The sequence below is a fragment of the Nyctibius grandis genome, chromosome 1 (assembly GCF_013368605.1).
Source record: "Nyctibius grandis isolate bNycGra1 chromosome 1, bNycGra1.pri, whole genome shotgun sequence".
NCBI classification, from domain to species: Eukaryota; Metazoa; Chordata; class Aves; order Nyctibiiformes; family Nyctibiidae; genus Nyctibius; species Nyctibius grandis.
The window spans coordinates 44507504-44522047 of record NC_090658.1 but is presented as its reverse complement, the minus strand read 5'-3'; the positions used below and the strand labels follow the sequence as shown (position 1 = coordinate 44522047).

The 14544-nt window shown below is 39.5% G+C and overlaps 1 protein-coding gene across 1 annotated transcript in view; it reads right to left on the bottom strand.

Annotated features, from left to right (window-relative positions):
- Positions 1 to 14544, bottom strand: part of LYST (lysosomal trafficking regulator) — a 93760-nt gene that overhangs the window by 43074 nt on the left and 36142 nt on the right. Inside the window, 8 exon segments of the mRNA XM_068400050.1 lie at positions 1090 to 1280; positions 2340 to 2500; positions 6556 to 6729; positions 7539 to 7683; positions 8781 to 9204; positions 10262 to 10371; positions 11209 to 11275; positions 12652 to 12878. Coding sequence (XP_068256151.1) covers positions 1090 to 1280; positions 2340 to 2500; positions 6556 to 6729; positions 7539 to 7683; positions 8781 to 9204; positions 10262 to 10371; positions 11209 to 11275; positions 12652 to 12878 — 1499 coding nt within the window.

Here is a 14544-nt window from a genome sequence, read left to right as displayed (position 1 = left end):
TTTGCCACAAGAAGATCTTAATAGAAGTTTCATTACTGAAGAAGAGAATTAGACCAAAAGCAAAGCTCTTATGGAAAGTAACTGACTCATTTTTCACAGAAAATGTAAAATGATCATATTTGGGAGGTTATTTAAAATAGAGAAATAGTTTCATTTAAGGCACTTGCTTTCCATGCAAAAGCACAGAGATTAATTCATCGCTTGAGCACATACTTCTCTCTGGTTACCTGGTGTTTTGTAAGGCAAAATAAGCTTAAAAGTTGCACGACTGATTTGTTAGGCTTTTTACTTACTCCATTCATTCCTTCTTAACCTATTCAAAATTTGGCACTGTTGTTTACAAGGATCACGTTGAGACAGAATGACCCTTTGCCCACAGCTACAGAGCTGCTGTAGAACAAGATCAGAAAAATCCCTCTAGTGGAAACAATTCATACAGCAGGAATTACCAGGGCATGAAGACAATTTCTCAAATATAGCAGGCTCCATTGATAAGAAAGTTACTTTATTCTTCTTCTAGTGTCACTGTATTTACACCTGCATCTGGCATGGCTGTTTCAGTCAGGAAAGATGAGAAAAGCTAAGATCTGCCAGCTGGAAAATTACTTTTAAGCCAAAATTGATGTAAACCATCCCAGTTCTTTGAGGGTTTTGAGAGGGAATAAGTCTTTTGCTTCTTGTTAAAGCCAGGTAAATCCTCCTCTCTCCTCTCCTCTCAATTTTAATGTTAAAAGGTTAACTAAGCTGTCCTTGGCTACCTTTACACTAATGGAAAAAAGAGCTATGTATTCATCCCAGGGCATTTGGAGGTGCCTGCTCATCTGACAGATTAAATATGCAGTATTATAGATGCTGGAATATCTAGAAGATGTCAGAATCTGACCTAAAGCAAGATGAAATGGCCACCCTGTGTGGAGTTCAACTCCCATTGAAATAAGTGGGAAGAACCCTGCAGTGATTTTAATGAGAATTGGATTTGCTCCTGCCTGCTTTGAGAAAGTGAAGCACTTTGGGAGACAGCAGGAAATGTGTTCCCAGTTTCTTAATCAGTTCTAAGAGATTAAGAACCATTTTTAAGTAGAAACTTACAATTAAAGGCCCAACATCCACTTCCTTTTTTGCCATAAAGAGCTCCTTAATTTGTTCACATTGTAGAATCTCTTTACTTATGTACTTAGAGAAATCAGTTGATGTTTTGCCATATTTACAAGGCATTACAGATGTGAAGTCTGGCCCACATGTGTATAAGTAAAATGCTTCCTCTGGTCCAATCTTTGCACCTAAAATCCAGAAAAGAAGCTGTTAACTCTTCAGTATACAATAAAGCAAAATTCATACGTTGGCTAGTAGACTGCATCAGACTTTACAAGGAAGATCACTGACTGTTTTTCATAGGTCCTGCTGACAAGAAACAATCAGTATATAAACAAATGCCTGCTATTAGCTACTGTAGATCAGTGACTTCTGACACATCACAGGCCAGATCAATGCAGGGGCAAAGGCAGTTGAAACCAAGTCAGGAAAATAATCTGCGTGAACTGAAGACCAACAGCTCTGAATAATCAATTACACTTCTGTAATTCACTGTAGATTCACCAGGTGGAGCTTACATCTATGACAAACATCTCACCTATGACCTGTGCAAACACACTGTATCTACACACACAACACCTGCATGCACCACACACCCTGGCAAACTGTTTTCACTTGTGTAGCAGTCTTGACTGGGCCACTGCACATGAAGACATGCCAGATGACAACCAGCATGGTTCCAGCCTTCAGCACTAAGCAAACACCCAGAAGTCCTGGACAAAACTTTCCAAGGAGGAAAGAGAACTATGCGTATAAGAAAACCCCAAAGTAACTTCAGCAGTTTCAGAAATAAGCATGCTGAACTCAGTATGCAGTGGTTCAGATTTTGTTTACTTTTTAATATGCTTCAAGTAATTTGAAACTAGTAGTTTAGAAGCAGGTAAGTGAAATCAAATTTCCATCTGGGAAAGACCGAGTGCTTTAAGAAAAAAACAGAGCAAGCACCACCATATCTCCATCCCCTACCCCAAGTTATTATTTAAAGAAACATTAAAGAAACTGAAATTGCCAATTACAGCACTAAAAAGAAAACAAGAGAATAGTGGCAGAAGGACACGTTAGGAAGTATCCAATACTGAAATATTTTCTCACTTTCTCCCCGATATATTATGCTGGTAAAGAATGTATTGTTGCTTTGACTGTAAAAGCTTGGCATGTTAAAAAAAAAAAAATCAAATTAAGCCTTTGATCTCAGAGGGGGAAGAGGAAATGAAGACTTATTCAGGAAAAAAAGCATACAAAAGTACCATTAAATAGAAGCAGATTTCCAAGATTCCATCTACCCGACAAACGAAGCAATTCTTCTTGAGATGATATACAATGGCCAATCATACAAAATGTTTTATTACTGTCAGATGATAAGCTTGATTTCCTTGGTAGTGCGTAATCTAAATTAATCTCACATTTCCTAAAAATACATATAAAGAAACAAGTTTAAATATTAAGAAGTGATCAAAATTGTTATGTAAGGTATTCAGCTTAGGCTTAAAATAGATTTTAATATTTAGCAGATGAGAAGCCATGTTGTTATCAACATTAAGTTAAAGTCATCTTCAATTTCTAGGCACCTTAAAACTCAGCTACATAATGATGTATGTATTCAAATACTGCACAGAATAGAGGAATAGAGTCCCAACTAGGGCTGCCATACAGTCAAGATTTCCTAGATCTGAAATTCCTTCCTCCTTCCCTCTGACCTCAGAGAAGAAACTGTATATAACACTATACACGCTTCTAAAATATCACAACTTTTCAAGAATTTCTACTATACCTAAAAAGCCAAAGGCCTTTGAATATGCTAATGCACATCATGAAAACTGTGGTTCATATATGCTGAAAAAATATCATATTGAGGATTTACTTATACCAGGGAATATTGTCAGAGTTAGTGTGCTGTACAGCCACAGGCAATAAGCCTGATGCTTCCAGAAAGCATCCAATTAACCTTATGTGCATTTACATAAGCAGACCAATTGGACTGTAAAGGTCATCTGAAGCTTCCTGGAAGAGCCTAACTATTAGCAAACTGGCAACTAACGCTATATATGGGGGGGTCTCATTAACTGCACATGTGCAGAACACTATTTTTAGTTGCCCCCGTGTCTCCATATTTGGACTTTATTGCACAGCACACACAGACTGAACAATTGGGGCAGGGAAGAAGTAGAGTTGCTTCAAAATTAACTCCATGTAGTTTCAAGAACAAAATGAAACAAGTATTATACTTCACAATTCCAGGCTTAAATGCAGGAAGAAAAACTGTGTGACAGCTTTTTTCCTCCAGTGCGTTGATGATAACTTTCTGATGCAAATGGTGGATGAGCCAACTAGGAGAGGAGCGCTGCTGGATCTGATCCTCACTAACAAGGAGGGTCTGGCTGAAGAGGTGAAGGTTGAGGGCAGCCTTGGTTGTAGTGACCATGAGATGGTAGAGTTCAGGATCTCATGTGGCAGGAACAGAATAGCTAGCAGAATCACAACCCTGAACTTCAGGAGGGCCAACTTTGGCCTTTTCAAGCAATTGCTAGGGGAAAGCCCATGGGACAGGGTACTAGAAGGTAAGGGGGCCCAAGATAGTTGGTTAGCATTCAAGGACTGCTTCTTCCGAGCTCAAGATCAGAGCATCCCAGCAGGTAGGAAGTCAAGGAAGGGTACCAGGAGACCTGCATGGTTGAACAGGGAACTGCTGGGCAAACTCAAGTGGAAGAAGAGGGTGTACAGATCGTGGAAGGAGGGGCTGGCCACTTGGGAGGAATATAAGTCTGTTGTCAGAGGATGCAGGGAGGCAACTAGGAAAGCTAAGGCCTCCTTGGAATTAAACCTTGCAAGAGAGGTCAAGGACAACAGAAAGGGCTTCTTCAAATACATTGCAGGTAAAACCAACACTAGAGGCAATGTAGGCCCACTGATGAATGAGGTGGGGGCCCTGGAGACAGAGGATAAAAAGAAGGCGGAGTTACTGAATGCCTTCTTTGCCTCTGTCTATACTGCTGGAGGCTGTCCTGAGGAGCCCCGGACCCCTGAGGCCTCAGAAGAGTCAGGATAGAGGAGGAATCTGTCTTGGTTGATGAGGGCTGGGTCAGGGACCAATTAAGCAACCTGGATGTCCATAAATCCATGGGCCCTGATGGGATGCACCCGCGGGTGCTGAGGGAGCTGGCGGAAGTCATTGCTAGGCCACTCTCCATCATCTTTGCTAAGTCGTGGGCAACGGGAGAGGTGCCTGAGGACTGGAGGAAAGCGAATGTCACTCCAGTCTTCAAAAAGGGCAAGAAGGAGGACCCGGGTAACTATAGACCGGTCAGCCTCACCTCCATCCCCAGAAAGGTGATGGAGCAACTTGTGCTTGGTGCTGTCTCTAGGCACATCAAGGATAGGGGGATCATTAGGGGCACTCAGCATGGCTTCACCAAGGGGAAGTCATGCTCAACCAACTTGATAGCCTTTTATGAGGATGTTACCCGGTGGATAGATGATGGTAAAGCTGTGGATGTGGTCTATCTCGATTTCAGTAAAGGGTTTGACACGGTCTCCCACAGCATCCTCGCAGCTAAACTGGGGAAGTGTGGTCTGGATGATCAGGTAGTGAGGTGGATTGTGAACTGGCTGAAGGAAAGAAGCCAGAGAGTGGTGGTCAATGGGACAGAGTCCAGTTGGAGGTCTGTGTCTAGCGGAGTCCCGCAAGGGTCGGTTCTGGGACCAGTTCTATTCAATATATTCATTAATGACTTGGATGAGGGAATAGAGTGCACTGTCAGCAAGTTCGCTGATGACACAAAACTGGGAGGAGTGGCTGACGCGCCGGAAGGCTGCGCAGCCATTCAGAGGGACCTGGACAGGCTGGAGAGTTGGGCGGGGAGAAATTTAATGAAATATAACAAGGGCAAGTGTAGAGTCCTGCATCTGGGCAAGAACAACCCCATGTATGAGTACAAGTTGGGGGCAGACCTGTTGGAGACCAGCGTAGGGGAAAGGGACCTGGGGGTCCTAGTGGACAACAGGATGACCACGAGCCAGCAATGTGTCCTTGTGGCCAAGAAGGCCAATGGCATCCTGGGGTGTATTAGAAGGGGTGTGGTCAGCAGGTCGAGAGAGGTTCTCCTCCCCCTCTACTCTGCCCTGGTGAGGCCGCATCTGGAGTATTGTGTCCAGTTCTGGGCCCCTCAGTTCAAGAAGGACAGGGAACTGCTAGAGAGTCCAGCGCAGAGCCACCAAGATGATTAAGGGAGTGGAACATCTCCCTTATGAGGAGAGGCTGAGGGAGCTGGGTCTCTTTAGCTTAGAGAAGAGGAGACTGAGGGGTGACCTCATTAATGTTTATAAATATGTAAAGGGCAAGTGTCAAGAGGATGGAGCCAGGCTCTTCTCAGTGACATCCATTGACAGGACAAGGGGCAACGGGTGCAAGCTGGAACACAGGAGGTTCCACTTAAATATGAGGAAAAACTTCTTTATGGTGAGGGTGACTGAACACTGGAACAGGCTGCCCAGAGAGGTTGTGGAGTCTCCTTCTCTGGAGACATTCAAAACCCGCCTGGACGCGTTCCTGTGTGATACGGTCTAGGCAATCCTGCCCCGGCAGGGGGATTGGACTAGATGATCTTTCGAGGTCCCTTCCAATCCCTAACATTCTGTGATTCTGTGATTCTGTGATGTAGTTTTAGGAATGTCTTCGATAACTTTGCTTGTTTACTGACCAAATTCTAGGGGAATAGTAAAGAATTTTTGCGATACATCTAATTGTTTTAGAACATAGCATTTTGACCACCTGCTTCATATTTGGGACACAAAGGAAGTCTTCATAGTCTGGACTTCTAGGAAAAAAGGATAAAAACTGGGATATTTAATAAATTCCTTTTTCTCTAATCAACAAATATTTCATGCAGGCACAGGCCCACCCAACCTAGCATCAGGTACCTCATTCAGAAGCATGGACCTCAAGTTTTCAGAGGAAAAAGTAGTGCTTCCCACTGTCAGTTCAGATCTTGTCTGAAATATTTTAACTTCTCCCCTCTCCATTTCTCTTAGTGGAGCAAAATGATTGCCTTCTCCCCATCTCCTCTTCATTCTTACTTTCAACAGTAGTGCCAGTACCTGAACTATACCTCCTTAATTCAGATTCTTAACTTAACCAGAGACATTATGCCTACTGCCAACTTCATGCCATAGCTTTTTTTGGATCTTACTCAAAATCTTGTAGTACTTACCTCCTTCACTTATTCACAATAGAGAAAAACACTGATGTCTCCATTGGTCCACAGTATGAACTGAAGATTCTCAAAGCAATCAAGGCCATTCTGGATATTTCTAGGGAATTCCTAGCAGTGTAAGATACCCGTCTCCTACCCCCAGAAGACTACTCAACCGTAACTTCATCTTGCACCAAAGCAGTGCAGATGTGTTCCTACCAGAGAACATCTTTTTAAGACAATACATATCCACGTGCAACTTCTTATACTTTACCTCTGACCAGAAACCCACAGCAACAGCTTTCCATGGATATTTTTCTTGCCTTCTGGCTGCTGCAGATATGTTATTGCCAAATGCTGCCACCTGCCCACAAGGAAAATATTCTGTGGAGATTCAGCCTGTGCCAGCAAACCAGCTTTCATCTCATCATTTGGATCCATGCACATACTATGAAAACAGAAAAGGAAGAACAAGTGTGTGAGTTTGTTTTCAAATTTGCAATTTAAGCGCCAATTTTTTGGCCTTCGTTACTTTTGAGATTGCATTCCTTACCTTTCTCAGATAATTTTTTTAAATCACAGTGCTGTATTTATAGTGCTCAACATAAGCTAGGGAAATCCGCACATTACCGTTTCAACTTAGTTATTTAACTCGTCTGTATGAATCTGCTTACGTTTAAGATAAGGATATTATCTCTATGTTATAGAGAAGTTAAGTTCAGTTTATTGAAAAAATGCAGGTACTTTGAACGCTGTGAAATAAAGTGTTCTACAATCACAGCTTTAGATCCATTTTAAGGATACATTACTTATGAGAACTAAATTAGGGCTAAAATGTGTTCAGAAGATTAAACCCAAGATTGTCACAGTAAGTATTAAATAACAGCAATTTTCACACCCGAGGTGTGAAAAACTACAGCTACAAAAGCTTTTGCTTATCTTCACACATTTATTGTGTCATTTCATTAATACTTGAATTGTTACCTTGCATTGCATTATGTTTGTGACTGATCTTGCATCTTACTTTGGGCAATTATTTATATATGACTACATGAAATATGCAAGACCAGAGACTAACATCTTATGCAAGTAATCCTGCAGATTTGTATGCAATAAACTTACTTGCTGTTGCCATCAGTGTGCAAGATGACTACTACAGAAATTAGTTCTCTACTCTCCATCAGTATTCTCTGCAAGCTGTACTGAAAGTAACAATACATATGTTCACAAGACTGCTTTTGGACTAATACAGCATACCGAAATATGAATGCTCCAGTGTTCAAGTCTGCCCAAACTTGTATCATCAATGCTTTGGAACCCAGTGAAATTATATGAATACATCCATCTTCAACAAGTTTATCTCCCAGGCTTAGGTATTCCATTCCCATAGACTTCATTTCTTCTAGAAATATAAACATGTTTATACACAACTACAGTACAATACAACAACAATGCCTGTCCTACCAGCTATCAAGTGTGAAAAGAAATAGTTCAGGTACTGCATAGAAGTGGGTTTTTTTGTTTAGTTGGGGGTTTTTTTTGGTGTGTTTTTTTTTTGTTTTGTTTTGTTTTTTGTTTTTAAAAGTGAGCTGACTAATATGTGCAATTCTCTGAAGAGACCTAGGTCTCATACTCAAACAGAAGAGCATGACATTAACTCAGCACTTCACATGTTTTTGTTTGTAATCATGTAAACCCAACTAAGCATGAATACACTCTATCTCATTCAATGATGCTTTCGACATGTCACATGATATTACATTCTTATGTTGAACTGGCAGTCTTAATGTGCACCAAGAAATATTTAGATTTTTCTTCACAAATCATAGTACCCTTTAAGCATGATCTTGCATTCAATATTTTTACTTTACCAAACAAAAGCACACACCTTCTAACAAAAGCAACTCTAATGAGTTCCAAGATTCAGGATTGGGTTTTCCCCCCTTTTATTCAAATACAGTAAAAAAGAAAAAAGTACAATAAAAGTGTTGTGATTGGGAGGTATTTTAAATAACTTAAGGAATTTTTCCTCCTACAAATTATAAACTGAAACATTCTGCTCAACAGAGTTTGGGAGCAGGTGAGTCTGTACAAAAGTATAAACAGAGAAATGTTGTACAGCTATTGACATTTACAACGGCACACACACAAGGAAAGTTAGAGGATTTATACTAAATCAGCCTCAGGCTCTGACTTGATGGATTCTGAGCATCTTTCGGCTAAGAGTTCCAATATTTTAATCCTAAATCAAAGATTTACTAGCTCTCTAATTAAAGAGAAAGATCACAAAAGCCACTTGCTTCATCAATACATGAGACCAAACCAACTTGAGAGCAGTCTTTTCCCATGACCTTTCAGCTGCTGCATTTGATATTTTCTTCAGCATACCATGAAGTAGCATAAAATCAACCTTTTGTATATGGCACACCAATTAGTAATACTTCTAACCAGAATCCTTCAGTATTACCTAAATAGAAACATGAAGTATTGTATCCTCACCTGTGCTGTCAAAGCTGTTCTCTCTTACAGCTGCCAGTCTGCTTCTTCTCTTGATTTTTTTCCCCTTTTCTGTTGAATTTTCTGTTTCATGAGCACACTCCAGATGAAACCACAGTGAGACACTGAAGCCTTCAGACATGTGTGGCCAACAGTTTTGTCCAACTAAAGGCAAGTGAACTGGGGCTACATGCCAAGAAGAAAGCAGCTGGTGACTCAAATTTTCACCATCTGCCTCTTTCTTACTCTGTGAAAATTTTGTTCTTTTTAACAGTCCAGCAGTTTTGCTGTTGGAAGTGTTAGCAGATTTTTGTGAAGAACTACTACTCAAATTTGTGCTGTGTAGCAAAGGGAAGGCAAGGTACTGTAATGGGTTCATATAAATATCAGTTTCTATAATCTTCAGTACACCCTTGAGTAGTACCTCCTAGAATAAACCAAAAAAATGAGAAAAAAAAATTACTGTTTACACCATGTAGTCAAGTGTCATCTGACTAATAAGAGCCCCACTCCTCATTTAAATTTGTATTCATGTTTTCCCAACAGAGGTGGACTTCCATATCCAAACTGACACACATTTACAAAGCATCAAGTAGCGACTTCAACAGACTATGGCCAAACAGTTTTGGGGATTTAGTCAGGGCAGATTAGTCTTCAAGTCACCTTGCTTAGGCATCAGCTGAACCACAGCAGGTGGTCACTGCACCATCTTATCTCACATTTGTTATGTGCCAACAGATTAACTTATACCTCAACAAAAGACCACACCTTTTACCCCATGTTTGAGGCTGGTTAAGAATGCACACACAGACCATCACTTTGTTACTGCATAATCACTAACAAACTAGCTGAGCCTTTAAGCCAAGAGTTTCTCTAGTTACTTAGCCAATTATTGCAAGCTACCTCTGAAATATTGACTTGTGTCTCCTTGTTTGGTTTGGTACTATTTCAGACTCCACAGTATTTTTTAAATTTCCTTCCACTTGTTTTTTTTCTGCAGACTCCCACACAAACCAACAGATAGGTATTGTAGCAGTATATCCCACACAAGCAGTAGATTCCAGCATTCCACAAACCAACTTAAGACAGTTTTGAAAGTAATTCCTGCTGCTAAAGCATTCCTGAAATAGCGAGACGCTTTATAACTTTATAGGAATTACTTCAAATTTTACAGTATTAGAGTGTTCTGTCACCCATAACCACAATGTCAGTCTCCTCAAAAGGAATCTTGTTTTCTTGTGCAAATAGAGTTCCCAGGACTCTAATGCACACTTCAAAACCTTCTCTTTTCTTATCTCTTATTTCTTTTTCATGTTTTGAGAATTAGTTATTTCAACAACCAAACTTTATTTGCTCTGGTCAGTTAGAATGTTGCTGTTACAGTCTCCTTATTTCTCAAAATACTTGGACACAAAAGGATTTTCTTTTTGCTTAATTTTTCTCATTAAGCCTCTGAATTTTGCTATGTGCTACTCCACACGTACCGTACAAGGCGTCTTCTCCAAAAATACCCTCAGAAGAAGAGTTAGTTCTTCTGAACATGTCTGTGAACTCATCAAGGAAACTAACAGGTCTACCAGCACCATCTGACATGCTAAAAATAAGGAGACAAAACAATATTCTTAAAAAGAATTTTTTTAAAGCTTTAAAAATTAATGTTCCATACTATTATGAGGAAAGATTAACTTCAAATTCAGTGTGTTTTGCGAAAACATTTCCAATTCAGGAAGCAGTAACAATTACAAGATGAAATCTAGAGAGATCCAACAGTACTTCCTGACACTATCATTCAAAATTTCATTGAACGAATCTACATGGCTACAGCAAGTCTGGCTCCTAAGTTTCCAAAGTGGAGTCTGAAAGTCTGAGAACCTAGCATCTACATTGCAGAGGCTCTCCCCACAAAGCTGGGGATCAAAGTCCTGATATGGGTTTACATCATCTCCTGCTGTAGAGGACTCATTATGTGAAGCTACATTAGGGCAAGCATTTAATTTGCTTCCACATTCTTGGATTATCTAGCTGTTTTCCAACTAGAAACAAAACTCAATCAAGACATCACTAAGACCTATGTTAGAAAGAAATCTGAAATAAAAACTTATGTTGTGATGGAGTCAGATTCAATTAAGTAACATAACTGCTATTTTTCCATGCAATGTTTATCAACACTGTCACACTAGGTTTGTGATTTCAGCTGTCATTCTTAGGTCTGACAGCATGTGTTTAAATAACAGATTTCCACAGCTCAGAAATAACCTTGTATTTACACATAAGTTAGATACTTGTCACAAGTTAAAGCAGCTGCATAAATTCACACATGCCAATGAATTTGCTTTGTCAATTTTGCATTTGCATTGTGAACTAAAAATTTTAATGTGTATACATTAAGTTATAAAAAACGATATTTAAGTTACTTAGACCTTGAACTCACCATGAAAACTAGACTCCGTTTGTGTCAATATGTTCAGAAATCCTCCCAAAAGATGTTTAACAGCTCCCTGTTAAAAAAAAAAGAAAACAGGGAAAATTGATATCTGAAGAATATACACCAGCTCAAAGAACTAAGAAATAATTTATTTCAATCTATTCTTGTCTACTATTGATTTTAAAGACAATTCCAGTTACTTTAAATTATGGAAATATTTTTTATACTTGCTAATGAACATTCTTTCATGTTCTGTACAGTTCAGTTGCAGAAGAGAGACTTTGAAATCCAAATGATTCCAGAAAGAAATTTTTGAGCCATTATCAATTCAGCAACTGAGATCTCCCTTGTCTTCTCCTCCATAACAGAATTACAGGATTTGACAGGTTGTGACAAAATACAGCATGCTGGTATATAGTGATGCAATACTGAAAGCAAATTCAACCTTTCCCCAATCTTTTTATGCAAGATTACTTTCAAGAGTACTGACAAAAAAAAATATAAATCAAAGCTGTTTACTTATGAGCATTCTTCACAAATGCATCTTAAAGGTAATTTGAAAAATCTCTAATTAAAGACATTCAACATCTAAATTGATTAGTTCAATAGATTACTATTGAATATTGTTTAGAAAGAGCAATGAAAATGAGATTATTTTGAATTATAAGTAATTTCATGTATTGAAGTTGAGAAAAAAAGAAATACATGTGTGCCAGTCATTTAAAGCTAATAATTCACATAAACAATTGGAGCACTGAAATAAAACAATGTTTTCCTTTCCTGCTTTTGGTTTAAGCTGCAAAAGCACTAACTTTGCTTTTTAGTCATATGATTATATAAACAAGCACTTTAAGCTTAGATTACTTAACCATATTTTCCTCTTTCGCAAAAGAGGTGTATTCAATTTAGTTATTATAAAGCAAAAAACAAGCTAACGACCAGAAATCCTAAAGGATCATGAGGACATCGACATGTGCATAACTAATTTCTAATATAAACTTATGAAGAATAAAAGCAGGAAATATTTTTGAGCTACCTCAATGAAAGTTTCTAAAAGTACATATTGAATACATACACATTTAGAACACTCACATATATACACATAAAAAGATATTTGCTTTTTTTTTTTTTTCCAATGGCCTAACAGACATTAAATCTGTATCTATAGCTCTAGTGATTGAACAGTCTTGATAAAATAAGGCAACTGTGAAATTCAAAAGCTTTGTAGGTCAAATATCTTTCAACACATTACTTAACTACAGTTTTTGGCAACATAAATGCAATGAAGCTGGCAACATCAGTCATTTACATTGTTTCAGGTCTTATCAAATGCCATAACAAGTGAGACTATTTTTAAGATTACTCTATTAGGTATACTAGTACTATAAAACTGAAGAAAATAAGATATACAACTGCTAAGCTGTTGCCTTTGTTTAATAACATTTTTACCTGTTCTATAAGTACAGTGGCATTTCTCTCCTTCTGGCTGACAATTTTCAGGCAGCTTTGGAATACATGAGCAAGCACATCTAAACTTGCATTACCAGCTGAGAGCAAGTTTAATTCTAACATGCAGATTTCAGGATACATTAACTCTCCTTGACTGATGTTTTCAGGTAGGTCATTAAAATAACCTGAAGGACCAGTACATCCTGGTTCTGCCTTTGTGTCTGCTCCTGAAAGAAAACATTTGTCTTACTGAAACTTACTCAGCTGAATATAGTTTGCATGATTTAAGCAGAATATCCAAGGACATACTTTCCCCAACCTTCTCATAGGTACAAAACAAAAATAATCACTAGCTTATAAGCAGTTCCCAGAAGTTAATACAATCTTCTATTCTGCTTCAGATTTTCATATTTTCCTGCCAATACAGAAAAGCAAGGATGTAGTTTCTCCTGTTGCGTGCTCTTAAATTATGTGCCTTCATTTCACAGAATCACAGAATGTTAGGGATTGGAAGGGACCTCGAAAGATCATCTAGTCCAATCCCCCTGCCAGAGCAGGATTACCTAGACCATATCACACAGGAACGCGTCCAGGCGGGTTTTGAATGTCTCCAGAGAAGGAGACTCCACAGCCTCTCTGGGCAGCCTGTTCCAGTGTTCAGTTACCCTCACCGTAAAGAAGTTTTTCCTCACATTTAAGTGGAACCTCCTGTGTTCCAGCTTGCACCCGTTGCCCCTTGTCCTGTCAAGGGATGTCACTGAGAAGGGCCTGGCTCCATCCTCTTGACACTTGCCCTTTACATATTTATAAACATTAATGAGGTCACCCCTCAATCTCCTCTTCTCTAAGCTAAAGAGACCCAGCTCCCTCAGCCTCTCCTCATAAGGGAGATGTTCCACTCCCTTAATCATCTTGGTGGCTCTGCGCTGGACTCTCTCTAGCAGTTCCCTGTCCTTCTTGAACTGAGGGGCCCAGAACTGGACACAATACTCCAGATGCGGCCTCACCAGGGCAGAGTAGAGGGGGAGGAGAACCTCTCTCGACCTGCTGACCACACCCCTTCTAATACACCCCAGGATGTCATTGGCCTTCTTGGCCACAAGGACACATTGCTGGCTCATGGTCATCCTGTTGTCCACTAGGACCCCCAGGTCCCTTTCCCCTACGCTGGTCTCCAACAGGTCTGCCCCCAACTTGTACTCATACATGGGGTTGTTCTTGCCCAGGTGCAGGACTCTACACTTGCCCTTGTTATATTTCATTAAATTTCTCCCCGCCCAACTCTCCAGCCTGTCCAGGTCTCTCTGAATGGCTGCGCAGCCTTCCTGTGTGTCAGCCACTCCTCCCAGTTTTGTGTCATCAGCGAACTTGCTGACAGTGCACTCTATTCCCTCATCCAAGTTTCCTGGGAACTGGACACACATAGTAATGATGAAATATACAATTCATGAAACATGACAGTAAAATCATTGTAACAGAGCCTCAAGCTTCCATACAGAACTCTGAGCCTGCCAAGAACAGAGATAAATTTAAATTATTTTATTTCATGTTAAAAGGTAGGAGGAAGCAGTTTAGTTATTCAACTCAGAAAGTGCACATGACAGAACATCTCCACAACAATAAAAAAAAAGCAAAAAACCCCCACTTAAGCCTCTCCTCTTACATCTTGGAGAGACGTTAAGTATTTTTAAGAATACTTAAAAAAAAATCATTTGGTACAGACATGTTTCATGTAAATGTTTCACGGAAATATTTCAGATTAAATTTTTAATTCAGAAATGCTTTTGAAGTGTTATATATCTGTTGATAAAGCCTAGTCACACAGGTAAACAGCAGTTGAATGCAGTTCTATTAAAGGCAGTTACTGCTCATGCTGACCTCATACAAGGACAT